General features: G+C 41.4%; 1 protein-coding gene across 1 annotated transcript in view; it reads right to left on the bottom strand.

Annotated features, from left to right (window-relative positions):
• Positions 1–13,912, bottom strand: part of dmc1 (DNA meiotic recombinase 1) — a 179,127-nt gene that overhangs the window by 160,655 nt on the left and 4,560 nt on the right. Inside the window, exons 4-5 of the mRNA XM_043679281.1 lie at positions 12,710–12,754; positions 9,251–9,397 (exon numbers count right to left, since the gene is read on the bottom strand). Coding sequence (XP_043535216.1) covers positions 9,251–9,397; positions 12,710–12,754 — 192 coding nt within the window. The remainder of the gene's footprint in view (positions 1–9,250; positions 9,398–12,709; positions 12,755–13,912) is intronic.

The following is a 13,912-nucleotide window of genomic DNA, read 5'->3' as shown; positions in this document are numbered from 1 at the left end:
GTCAGGGCAGTGATGAAATACTCCCTGCTTGTTTGAATGTGAACAGCTCCAACAAAACTTAAGAAACTTAAACCATCCAGGATAAAGCAGCCTGCTTGATTAGCACCACAGCCACAAACATCCACTCGCTGCACCACAACATTAAATAGCAGCAGTGTGTACAATCTGCACAATGTACTGTAGAAATTCACCAAGGATCCTTACTCAGCACCTTCCAAACCCATGACCACTTCCATCTAGGTGTGTGACAGTCACCATAGTCTTACCTGATCATAAGAGCATCACATACATGGGAATATCGCCACCTGCAAGTCTCCTCCAAGCCTCTCACCACCTTCATTTGGAAATATATCGCCGTTGCTTCACTGTTGCAGGGTCAAAATCCAGGATTCCCTCTCTAACAACATTGTGGGTCAATCTACAGGATGTGGACTGCAGCAGGTCAAGACAGCAGCTCACCACCACCTTCCCATGGGTAACTAGGGACAGGCAACAAAAGTGCTGGCCAGCCAGTGACACCCATATCCCACAACTGAATTTTTAAAAATTTAAACCATGCGCAAGGACAAACTCCACGCTTTCATGATTAGAAATATTTATATATTTGGTTGTATTATTTGTTTGTGTTGCTAAACTGATTCTGCATGCATGAAATTATGGTTCCTATCCATTATGTAGTCATCTACCAACTCTATATAATGGCATAGACAGATCAAATCAAAGAATGAAAGAAATTAGGATATTTTGCACGAGGCAAAGCTCCGGGTACAATGCAAGTTAGTAGCTCTATTATCAATATGTCAACCAGTTCTGTTTTCATATCAATCTATTCAATCTAATCTCACATAAATACCATGCTGGGCTCACAGTGTACATTTGCATATATTGGAAGCTACATAGGAGTCTGTTCTTTGCAGACAGAAAGAACATGTGCACACACTGTGCCTGTTTCAACTCAACAAAACAGGTGAGTCAGTCATTCACTGGTTAATTTCTCAGAGCATTGCATTGACGAATCAGAGTCAACATGCCTGGTTTAAAACTTAACAATACCTGGCTGCTAACTGTCAAACAGCATTAATGGGTTCACATTTCTCCCTTTCTAACACTTGAATATGAGAGTACCATGACAACTAACATGAAATGCAATCCAAAATATTTCAATAGCATGTAAATAAATAAGTCATGTGATAAAAATAAGATGGGGCCAAGCAAAGAGAAAGAAGGTGACATATGCTTAGATATTCAGAAGTATCAGAGAATTCCAACAGTGTGGAAGCAGGCCATTAGGTCCATCAAGTCCACATCAACCCTCTGAAGAGCACCCCACCCCTACCCTATCCCTTTAACCCTGCATTTCCCATGGGTAATCCACCTAGCCTGCACAACCCAGGACACTGTGGGTAGTTTAGCATGGCCGATCCATCCAACCTACACATCTTTGGACTGTGGGAGGAAACCAAAGCAGCCAGCAGTAACTCTCACAGCCATGAAAAGAATGTGCAAACTCCACACAGACAATCGCTGAAGAGTGAGTAAGGCTTGAATATTTAATGGAAATTTGCATTAGTGTTTACCAAGGAAGAGGGTGTGGATTAAATAGTCATAGGTAAAAATAATGAATAGCGTGAAATTTGATAGGAAGAGTGCAATGGAATGACTAGGATCAATAAACAGCGTCAGCACATTCTTGATAACTACTGGATTATCGGTGTATTACCAGTGGTTATAGAGTCATAGAATCATATAGCATTGAAAAAGACCTTTTGGACCAACTTGTCCATGCTGACCAGGTGTCCCAGGTCCCATTTGACTGCATTTGGTACATACCTTTTGTAAGAAATGGGGAAGTGTGTTGTTTTTGCAGAAATAGAAAAGCAAGAGAGTGTATGTGCAGAAAAAGGGTACAAGAAAAATATCAGCTAAGCAAGCATTAGGGAAGTGTGTCTTTATCTTTAATGAATAATTGTGGATAATTAAATACTAACTTTAGTGCAGAATTATTAGGGTAAATAATTAAATAATAGTCTCAGCAAAATAGCTGAGACAGCTGAAACGCATAAACCAAGCATGAAAAGATACATTGTTAAAACGTATGTTCAAGAATGGAATGTGCTTATGAACAATGGAAGATGTTACAAGCAAAGTAAAAGAACATCAAGATACAAGTTTAGCCTTATGTCAGCACTTACAGAGGGAAAGATTGCCAACTTGGAGAGAAGGGGGCAATAAGGGTGGAGCACAGATGGGCAGTGGCAGAATACTAAGAAAGATTGGGTAATATAATAGTCGGGAGAGGTGACCTCACGCAGCTCAAAAGTATAACTGTGTACTAGTTTGAATATTCATTGCTCATTTGCTTCTGCATTTGATGCCCTTTCTAGCAAGATCGTAGAATAAATTGCCTTGTTTCCAGTTTTGGTGGTCTTGTCTAAATTTGTTTCTAACACCTTTCTAAACCCTTCCTACTCAAGTACCTATCCAAATGTCTTTTAAATGTTGTAATTGTACCCTGCCCCTACCATTTCCCCTGGCAGCTCACTGCATACATGCAGTATCCTATAAAGTTGCCCCACAGATACCTTTTAAATCTTTCCCCGCTCACCTTAAACCTCTCAATTTTGGACTAATTTTGAAATTTTGGACTAAAGATTAGATTACATTACAGTGTGGAAACAGGCCCTGGTATGGGCGCAACCCACCCATACCCCTACATTTACCCCTTTTACCTAACACTACGGGCAATTTAGCATGGCCAATTCACCTGACCTGCACATCTTTGGACTGTGGGAGGAAACCGGAGCACCCGGAGGAAACCCACGCAGACACGGGGAGAATGTGCAAACTCCACACAGTCAGTCGCCTGAGGCAGGGAATTGAACCCGGGTCTCTGGCGCTATGAGGCAGCAGTGCTAACTACTGTGCCACCGTGCCGCCCACAAATTTGGACCTCCAATTTTGGATACCCCTACCCTTGGGAAAAGATTTTGGTTATGCACTTATCTATGCCCATCATAATTTTACAAGTCTCCATAAGGTCACCCCTCTGATGCTCGAGGGAAAGAAATCCCAGTCAGTCCACATAACTGAAACCCTCCAGACCTGGCAACATACTTGTAATTTTTTCTGCACCCTTCTAGTTTAACAACATCCTTCATATAGCAGGAAACGTTAGAATTGTACGCAAGATTCCAAACGTGGCCACACCAATATCTTATAAGGCTGCATGATGTCCTGACTCCTGTATGCAATGCTCTGATCAAGCACCTTCTTCACCACCTTGTCTTTCAATGAACTATAAACCTGCTAGGTTCCTCTGTTCAACACCTGCTCCTCGGATGCTGCCTGACCTGCTGTGCTTTTCCAGCACCACTCTATACTCTGATTTCCAGCATCTGCAGTACCCACTTCTGCCTAACATTCCCCAGAGCGTTACCATTAACCGGGAAACTCCTGCCCTGGTCTGCTTTATCAAAATGCATCGCCTCACATTTATCTGAATTAAACTCCATCTGCTATTCTTTGGCACACTAGCCCAGTTGATCAAGATCTCTGTGCTTTTAGATAACCTTCTTCACTGTCCACTATACTACTAATTTTGGTATCATCCACAACTTACTAACCATACCTCCTATACTCTCGTACAAATTGTTGATATAAATAACAAACAGTGGACCCAGCATCAATCCTTGTGTAACATTGTTGGTCACAGACCTCTTGTCTGAATAATAACCTCCACCACCATCCTCTGTATCATTTACTGAAAATTTTGAGGGGGTTTTATCTGGTTCATATCAAGCCAATTTTGTATCCAAACTGGCTCTCGCGCTCGCTTTCTCTCTCTCTCTGGATCCTAAGTGATCTAACCTTATTAATCATTCTACCATGCGGATCTTGTTGAAGGTTTGCTAAAGTCGATGTAGTCCATGCCTAGAACTCTGCCTTCATCTATCCTTTTGGTAACCTCTTCAAACAACTCAATCAAATTTGTAGAACATGATATCACACTCTCAAAGCCATGCTGACTATCCCGAATCAGTCATTGCCTTTCCAAATGCATATAAATCCTATTTCTCAGACCTCCCTCCAACAACTTACCCACCATTGATGTCAGGCTCACCTGTATATATAGTTTCCTGGCTTTTCCTGAACACCCTTCTTCAACAATGACACACTACCCACCCTCCAGTCTTCTGATTCCTCACCCGTAGCTGCCAACAACACAAATATCTCTAAGGAGCCCCGCAATCTCTTCCCTAGCTTCCCACAATGTTCTGGGATAAACCTGATCAGGTCCCAGGGATTATCTACACTTATTTTTTAAGACCTCCGATACCTGCTCTTCTGTAATGTGGGCTCTACTCAAGAAATCACTAAACATTTCCCCACTTTCCCTAGCTTCCATGTCTTTCTCCACAATAAATACTAAAACAAAATGTTCATTTGGGATCCCACCTATCTCCTGTGATTCCACACATACACTGCCTCATAGATCATTAAGGGGCTCTCTTCCTAGTAACTCTTTTGCCCTTAATGTACTTCAGAATCTCTTAGGATTCTCCTTAACCTTATTTGCCAAAAGTTATCTTCTGTTCCCTTTTTGCTCTCTTGATTTCCCTCTTTAGTATACTCCTACTCCCCAATACTCCTCCAGAATTCAATTGATCCAAGCTATCTATATTTGACACATGATTTTGAGGCGCTGGTCAAGAAAAAAGCTCAAGTCATCCAGTATTGTCTACACCTTCCAGCCTAGCCCTTCACACTAACAGGAACATACTGTCTCTGAAGTCTCATTATCTCATTCTTGAAAGCCTCCCACATGTCAGATGACCCTTCAACTTTTGAAAGATCCTGTCTAATACCAAAGTTGGCCTCACTCTAGTTTAAACTTTAACTTTCATTTCAGGCTTCTCCTTTTCCGTAACTATTTAAAACAGATAGAATTACGATCACTGGTCAGTAAGGAGTTATACCCTTTCTTGAACAAGGTTGTTACATTTGCCCCTTTTCAGTCCTCTGGTAGCTCCACTGCATCTATGGAAGATTTTTAGTCATTTACTGCCAGAGCTGGTGGACCATGTAAAGCATGTGGTAGTCCTGCATTTTATTTGAAAACCTTCACTGTTCTACAATCATTCTGTAGTGCAAATGTAACCCCTGGCTTCTTTACTGCAAACAGACTTCTTAAACCTTTCAATGTCTTCTTGACTGCAACAGTAAGGTGAAAGAGCACATCAATTTCTTTGTTATCAAGATTAAGACCACTCAAAATCTGCCCTGCTACTTCCTAGTACACTGCCTCAAACTATGTCAGAGGTCCCTGCTGTTTGAGCTCACACTATCCCTCATCTCCCTCCAAGCCCACACCAAGTCGTGTTGTCCAAGACACCGAACCGTTTGCTCTCTGAATACTATTCCTATTAAATTACTGTGAGTGCTTGTGAAAGAGAGTGTATATGTGTGTGTGAGTGTAAAGTGTCTAAGTCTGTGAGAGGGTGCATGTGTGAGTTGGGAGTGTGTGTCTGTAGGAGTGTGTGTGAGTGTCTGTGTATAGGATTGCGTGCGTGTGTGTGCGCGTATGCGCGCGTACAAGTGTCTGTGTGTGTGTGTATTGTGCAATGGTGGTCACTTATAGTGTGACATAAACTCAAGGTCCTGGTTCAGGCCCTCCCTATGGGTACCGAACTTAGCTATCAGTCTCTGCTCAGCCACTTTTCACTGCTGCCTGTCCTGAAGTCCGCCTTGGAGGATGGTCACCCGACGGTCCGAGGTCAAATGTCCTGGACCTTGGGTTCATGTCACACTACATGTGACCACCATTGCACTATACACACACACAGACACTCACTCACACTCCTACAGACACAGATACTCCCACACGCACCCTCTCACAGACTTAGACCATTTTACACTCATATACACGCACATATACATTTGTGGGGTGAATTTGTACTTGCACAAAAACTGCATGAATACATGTAAGACTTTTTTAACTCACTTTTTCAGATTAGAATCCGTCTAAACATTATGGCACAGACAGAGAACACAGGGGGCTAACACCTTCAACATATTATCTGGCTAACACCAATTGTCACAGTTAACCTGAGAATGTAACTTTTAAAAAATGTTTTGAGATTTACGTATGAAAGAAGTGAAACTATCATGGTCATTCTAATAGATGAGAAACTTAACAAACAATCAAGGTATTTTTCAATGTATTATTTTGGTTTTCTGTGCCTTACAATTGTGTCCTCCACAACCACCTGATGAAGGAGCAGTCCTCTGAAAGCTAGTGCTTCCAATTAAACCTGTTGGACTATAACCTGGTGTTGTGAGATTTATAATTTTGTACACTCCTACAGACACACACACTCCCAAACTCTCACATGCACCCTCTCACAGACTTAGATCCCTTTTCTCACACACACACACAATGCACATATACGCTTATGAGGTGAATTTGTACTTGCAGAGTTATATTGTACTTTGCTCAAAAACTGCATGAATTCATGTAAGACTCTGTTAACTCATTTTTTTAAGATTAGAGTCACTCTAAACATTATGGCACAGACAACAGAACACAGGGGGCTAATACCTTCAACATCTTATCTGGCCTGACACCAATCGTTACAGTTAACCTGAGAATGTAACTTTGAAAACGAGTTTTGTGATTTACATATGAAAGAAGTGAAACTATCATGGTCGTTCTAACAGATGAGAGACTTAACAAACAATCAAAGTATTTTTCAATGTATAATTTCAGTTACATCACACTGTAAACTTTTGCTATAAATTCTGTGTCTTACAGTTGTGTACACCACAACCACCTGATGAAGGAGCAGCGCTCTGAAAGCTAGTGCTTCCAATTAAACCTGTTGGACTATAAAGGTAAACTATGCCTCCTCGTTGTTTTCAACCTGCCTGCAGTTTGGATATGAGTGACAACTTCCTTTCCCAAACCATTTCTACTGTTATCCAGATGGGTGGGATTCCATTCTCCTGGTTTCATTCTTGTTTAATTGTAGCCAAAGGATGATCAGCAATGGCTTCTCATCCCACTCATACTGTTGCCTCCAGTGTTCCCAAGGAGCTAACTTTGACCAACTCCTTTTTCACATCTATATGTTGTCCACTAGCATCATCATCCAAAAACATCAGTTTTCATATGTACAGGGACTACACCCAGACACCAACTTCTCACTCAACCCCTCCACCATCTTTAAATAGTTAGTGGTTGTCCAATATCCAATACTGAATGAACAGAAGACTGAAGCCATAGTCTTCTGTCCATAATGTAAATTCTGCTCGCAAGCCATCAACTCCATCACTCTCCTTGCCAATGGTCTATGGCTGAACCAAACTGTACATAATACTGGGGTCATTTTTGACCTGAAAATTAATTTATCTATGAGCATATATTCATGGCATCATGGATGCCCAACTTCACCTCTACCACAACCCATCTACTGGTGAAACTGTCATCACTTTCACTTCTTTTGCAAAGTACTTTTAAAATCTGTGCGCTCTCATTGTCAATCCTTTTATGAGTTGAGAATATCTCTTCTCCATTTACTCTCTCAGACCACTCAGGATTTTGAATACCTATATATATTTCCTCTCAACTTCGTCTTTTCCAAGGAAAATAAATCCAGATTCTCCAATTTAGCTTCATAACTAAAATTCTTTAATTCTGAATCTATTCTTGTGAATTTTTCATGTGCTCTCACAAATACCTTCACATTCTCCCAAAGGTACAGCTCACAGAGCTGGATCCAGCTGAAGCCAAGGTAGTGTATATTACAAAAAATAATGTATATTCCTTGTTGTTGTATTTTATATCCGTCTAAATAAAGCTGAGAATACAGCACACTCTTAACCGCGGCAGCACGGTGGCTCAGTGGTTAGCACTGCTGTCTCACAGCACCAGGGATCCAGGTTCGATTCCAGCCTCTGGTGACTGTCTATATTGAGTTTGCACATTCTCCCAGAGTCTGCGTAGGTTTCCTCCGATGCTCTAGTTTCCTCCCACAATTCAAGGATGCGCAGTTTAGGTGAATTGGCCGTGCTAAATTGCTCATAGTGTTCAGGGGTGTGTTAGTCAGGGGTAAATGTACATTAATGGGGAATGGGTCAGGATGGGTTACTCTTCAGAGGGTCAGTGTGGACTTGTTGAGCTGAAGGGCTTGTTTCCGCACTGTAGGGATCCTATGAACCATGCCCCCAACCCGTCCAGTCACCTTTAATGGATTATACACAGGTCGCTTTGCTCCTGCTTCACTTTAGAATTATGTCCTTTATTTTATACTGTCTTCCTTTGATCCTCCCATAAAAGTAAATTACCTCACATTTTCTGCAATAAAGTTCATCTGCAATCTCTCCGCCCACACCACCAATTTCCATGCCTTTTGGAGGTTCGACATTACCTTTCTTGTGGTCTACAATTCTTCCAAATTTTGAACCATCTACAAATTTTGACTGAAGTCTTTAACATAGATATAATGGCAGGGGAGAGGCAAGGCTGGTGGGTGTTGGGCTGAATTCAAGGAAATGGCCCAAAATCACTTTAAACAGGGTGAGTTAAGTGAGGTCTTACTGTACTGAAAAACTTCACATTCAAGGTTTATTATTTTAAATCCTACCAGCTACCATGATGGCATTTGAATCCATGCCACCCCCCCCCCCCCCCTTTTTGGATGAGGAAAAGATTTGATAGAGTAGACAGAGAGATGTTTCCACTTATACGTGAGATCAGCTCTAGGGGCTAAGAATAAACAAATATTCACTAAACAATCCAATACAGAATTTAGGATGATCATCTTTACTAGAGTGGTTAGAATGTTGAACTCACTATCACAGAAAATAAGTGAGGCGAATTGCATAAAAATATTTAAAAGGAAGAACCTGAGGGAACATGGTAGCCATGGTGTGGAGTGTTGGACTGGGGTGGACAAACTCAGAAGTCACACAACACCAGGTAATAGTCCAACAGGTTTGTTTCAAATCATATGCTTTCAGAGCACTGCTCCTTTGTCAGGTGAAGGAAACCTGTTGGACTATAATCTGGTGTCCTGAGACTTCTGACTATGAAGGAGAATGGAACAGAAGGATACTCTGATAGGGTTAGATGAAAAGGAGTTTGAGCAGCATGAACACTGACATAGAGCAGTTGGACCTGAATTATGCCTAAACTGGGACTCTATCAGGTTTGAACAGTCAGAATTTATTTACATCACTAAATTATCCTTACTATGAGCTTGTTCGCTGCTTCCTTGATTTTGTCCACCTTGGCCTCAGAAAGTCCCTTGATGTTGCAAAGTGCCCTTCGTGTTGTCATCTGAATCCCCTTCACTGTGCAGATTCCAACAGTTTTCATTTTCTTAATATCAGCTGCATTCTATAAGAAAGGTACTGTTAGGTTTCTGAATCATTATCTAAGAAGAAAGAACATCATTCTGTACAAAAGACAACACAACCTAAAGACACATGAGGCTAAATTTGAAGCACAGGAAACAAACACGTTCACGCAATATGAGTGAATAGTCCGGATTCTCAATTCATGCAATTTCTGTGTGGTCACTTTCTGAGACAATTGAATATCATAACCACCTCCATGCAACTTTTGGCATGGACAACCACATCATCATTCTGCAAAATCTCAGCTGTGTAGGACTGCCCTCATTTGGCTCCTCTTCTTGACCAGGAGAAAGTGAAGACTGCAGATGCTGGAGATCAGAGTCGAAGAGTGTGATGTTGGAAGAGCACAGCTGGTGAGGCAGCATCCAAGGAGCAGACTCCTTTTCTCAACCAGGCACAAGTATCTCGAGCTCAGCAAAGAATCGTGCTTCACCTGATTTTTTTTTCCCTCATGCAATGTTTCTTTGCATCAGCATCTGCAAATGTGGGGTCAAATTCAATCTAGAGTTACATCACCGCAACCTATTTCAACCCTTTCATGATCTCGATTCTTCCAGCCGCCTTGGTTAATATTTAGTTTGGATGGACTGCAATTTCATCTTTGGCTCCTGCCATATACTTCACATCCTCATTCACGGATTCCAATTTTCCTCCCTAGCTATGATCCCAGGCTGAACTTATACCTCCTAATTCAACAGCCTGTTCAACTCATAGAATCATTAAATGGGATTCAATCATATCGGCCTAGAAATGTTAACTTTGTTTCTATTTAAACACTAATAACCTGCCTTTAAATAGCAATAACCTGCTCACAGTGCTCAGTTTGGATTCCACTATAGCATATGGATCCAGATCTCATTATAGCTTCAGTCTGAACACGGACAGAAAAGCTGAACCTTCGACCATAAGAAATAGGAATGGGCATTGGCCCTCAGCCCTTTCAGCCCACTACACCATTCTAAGGATCACAGCTGATCTGACATTCCTTAAATCCACTTCCGTGTGTTTTCCCTGTAACCCTTGATTCCCTTACTGATCAAAATCTATCTCAGTCTTAAATATACACAAGGACTCTGCCTCCACAGCAGTCTGTATCAAAGAATTCCAAAGACTCTTAATCCTCTTGAGGGAAGAAATTCTTCTTCATATCAGTTGTAAACTGGGATCCCTTTATTCTAAAATTATGCCCTCCAGTCCTCAACTCTTCCATGAGGGAAAACATTCTCTCAGCGTTTACCCTGGCAAGGCCCTTAGAAATTTTATACATTTCAATGGGACACCTGTCATGAATAGAGTCCCAACCTGTTTAGTGTTTGCTCATAAGATAGGCATTATTCTGGAGATGGGGGCAAGAGTGACTACTTTTTGATGTGCCACATTTGACCGAGTATGGTATCAAAGAGCCTCAGCAAAAGTGGGGTCAATGCAAATCAGGAAAAGAACACGACTACCTAGTCATACCTAGCACACAAAAAGTTGGTTTTGACTCTTGGAGATCAATCATCTCAGCCAGAGTCCCTCAAATGCAAGGTCAGAAGTGTCGGATGACAATTGTAGCATTTTGTTGCATTTTCAACTGCTCGTATCTTAAAGCGCACCATGCTCACATCACCTGGACCTCTCCTCTTCCTTGGAGACACAATGACAATAAGTGGTGAATCACCACCATCAATATCTTGGGGTTCAAACTGGCCAGAAATTTAACTGGTCCAGCCACATGATTAGTGTGGCTATAAGAGCATGGTTCTGCAGTGAGAAACCCAGTTCCCTAAAGCCTTTCCTCTATCTGTAAGACACAATCTGTAATATTTTCCTTTAGCATTACGAGCCTGCCTCCAGTAATACTCTAATTTCCCAATATATCAAAGACAATGTCATGTGCTTGATTAATACAACATCCACCACCTTAAACAATCATTCTTTCCACCAATAAAGCACAGTTGCAACAGTGTGTCTATCAATACAACAACTCAACAAGTTTCCTTCAAACCTTGCCACCACCACTATCTAGAAAGACAAGGGTAGCAGGCACATGGGAACACCATCACCTGAAAGTTCTCTCCAAAGCACACAACACTAACTTGGAAAAATATTACTCTTCCTTTCCTGTTGGTAAGTATACGTACATCAGGTGGACTACAGCGGTTCAAATAGAAAGCTACCATAATCTTTTCAAAGGCAATGGGCTGGCCTTGTCAACAACCTTCTGGAATAACTTCAGAGAGGCCAGTATCTTGTCACCAAGTCATCCTCTATTTACATGTACCAATGGCGCCATATATGGTGACACTGTACACTTTCCACTATACTCCTGGACTTGACAACAAAGTCTAAATCATAGAACTTCACACTGGTTTGGCTTCCCTTGAGCTAGTTCTCAGAGTAAAGAGAAACTCTGACATTCCTGCTTTTTTTTTTAAATTTTATTAAACAATTCAGAGTTTACAAAACAATTAACATTAACAGCTGTGTACAGAGAAACAGCAATTTTATAAGGAAGAGGAGCAGCAAAGCCAGGCCCCAAACCGTTCAACCAGTTTTCAGGGAAATGAGGAACCTCAAATCCTGATATTTCTGCTTATATCTGTCAGGCAGGGCTCCGTGGTTGGACCAGGTTAATAGCCTCGATCAGGGTACTCATATACTTAGATATCCACCTGGCTGACCTTGATACAATCACTACAGCTTCCATTACACGAGAGATTACAGAATTAATCAATCTTGCATTCTAATTGTTTTCATTTGATGAAACTCCCTCATTTCAGCCATGATTGGAGGAATAGCTGGCAATCTGCAGTATGTTACCTCACGAGGGAATATAATGCAATGGAAGAGATAACAGATTGATTTCCATTTCAGGCTGCATTTATACACCATATAGTCACCAATACAGAATGCTCCTTCATTACTTGGGAACAGATTGCCCATTCTCTCTCATGACAACATAGCTGAAAAAAGCAAGATGAAAAAGAAAGCAGAGGAATTCAATACTAGAATGTCTCTTGAAAGCATAATCAGAATCTTTAATTTTCCACTTCACCTTTGAAAGAAACAAAGTCAACACTTACAAAAGATCTTTGATTGCTGTTTGGGCTACAGCAATTTCAGCTTTTAAGGATAATGTCATTTTGAAATATCCCTGAAATTATTCATATTGCTTGGGGTATATGAAACTTTTTCCAAAAAAATGCTACATTAACTGTGATTCAATGAGGAAGCTAAGTCACTAAATAGAAAAGAGGAGTACAATCTGGATTCAAATTCAAATATGGTGTCAGTTTACTGTACTTACAATGCCATGTTTCTGTAAGAGGTCAATGTCCTGGAAGAAAGACTCCTAGAAGAAAACAAAAATGGAACTGGTGAAATTAATATTGTTATCGAATTGCACTGAACTCAAGTTGTTATTGTAATCAATTAGGGGATAATGTTCTGATTTGTATGGATTATGGGTCTGCTAATACCGTTATGTTGCTTTTGAAAATTACAGCTTCTATGTCCAGGTACTCTTCCCAAAACTTAACTTGAAAGTTTGTCAGAATGGCAAGGTGCCGGGTCCTGATGGGCTCCCCAGTGAGTTCTATAAGGAATTTATAAATATGTTGTCAGGGCCAATGCTTAGTGTGTTTAATGACTCACATAGTCAAGGCCTCCTCCCAACATCTCTATCATTCTTAAAAAAGGGAAGGCCCTGGAGGACTGTGCTTCCTATAGGCCCATTTCATTTTTGAATGTTCGCTTCAAAATCCTAAGACTCAAGCATTAAGGCTAGAAACTGTACAGCCCTCCATCATTAAGGTCACCAGACGGGGTTCATAAGAGGTTGCAGATCAATGGATGATGCCAGGAGATGATCCAAGTATGTCAACAGCGATCGGTACAGGAATTGGTGATCACTTCAGATGCGGATAAGGCATTTGATGGGGTCGAGTGGCCATATCTTTTTCATAATTTGAAGCAATTTGGCCTGGGAATGACCTTCATCAGGTGGATGGAGGTTTTGTATAATGATCCTCTTGCCGCAGTCCTCACCAATACAGTTTCTAGCCTTAATGCTTGAGTCTTTAAACACACTAAGCATCGGCCCTGACAACATATTTATAAATTCCTTATAGAACTCACTGGGAGCCCATCAGGAGGTGTAGTCCAGGTAGCTGTGGGAGTCGGTTGGTTTGTAGCCTCACTTTCTCCTCAAAGATTTCAACCTACTGCGAATCCTCTTACAAGGATGCCTTCATTGAAGAAGCTCTCTTTCTCCCTCTATAAAGGTTTCAGTGAGTCCCTCTCTCACTGCACCCCCCCAGGTCATCTCCTCTGCACAGAGGCTCTTCAGCCACATTCTCAAACAGACTCGCTCTACAAACCAACCGACTCCCACAGCTACCTGGACTACACCTCCTCCCATCCTGCCCCCTGTAAAAACGCCATCCCATTCTCCCAATTCCTTCGACTCCGCCGCATCTGCTCCCAGGAGGACCAGTTCCAAAAACACACA

Source organism: Chiloscyllium plagiosum, chromosome 39 (genome assembly GCF_004010195.1).
Source record: "Chiloscyllium plagiosum isolate BGI_BamShark_2017 chromosome 39, ASM401019v2, whole genome shotgun sequence".
In the NCBI taxonomy this organism is placed as follows: domain Eukaryota; kingdom Metazoa; phylum Chordata; class Chondrichthyes; order Orectolobiformes; family Hemiscylliidae; genus Chiloscyllium; species Chiloscyllium plagiosum.
This window is presented reverse-complemented; position numbering and strand designations above follow the sequence as displayed.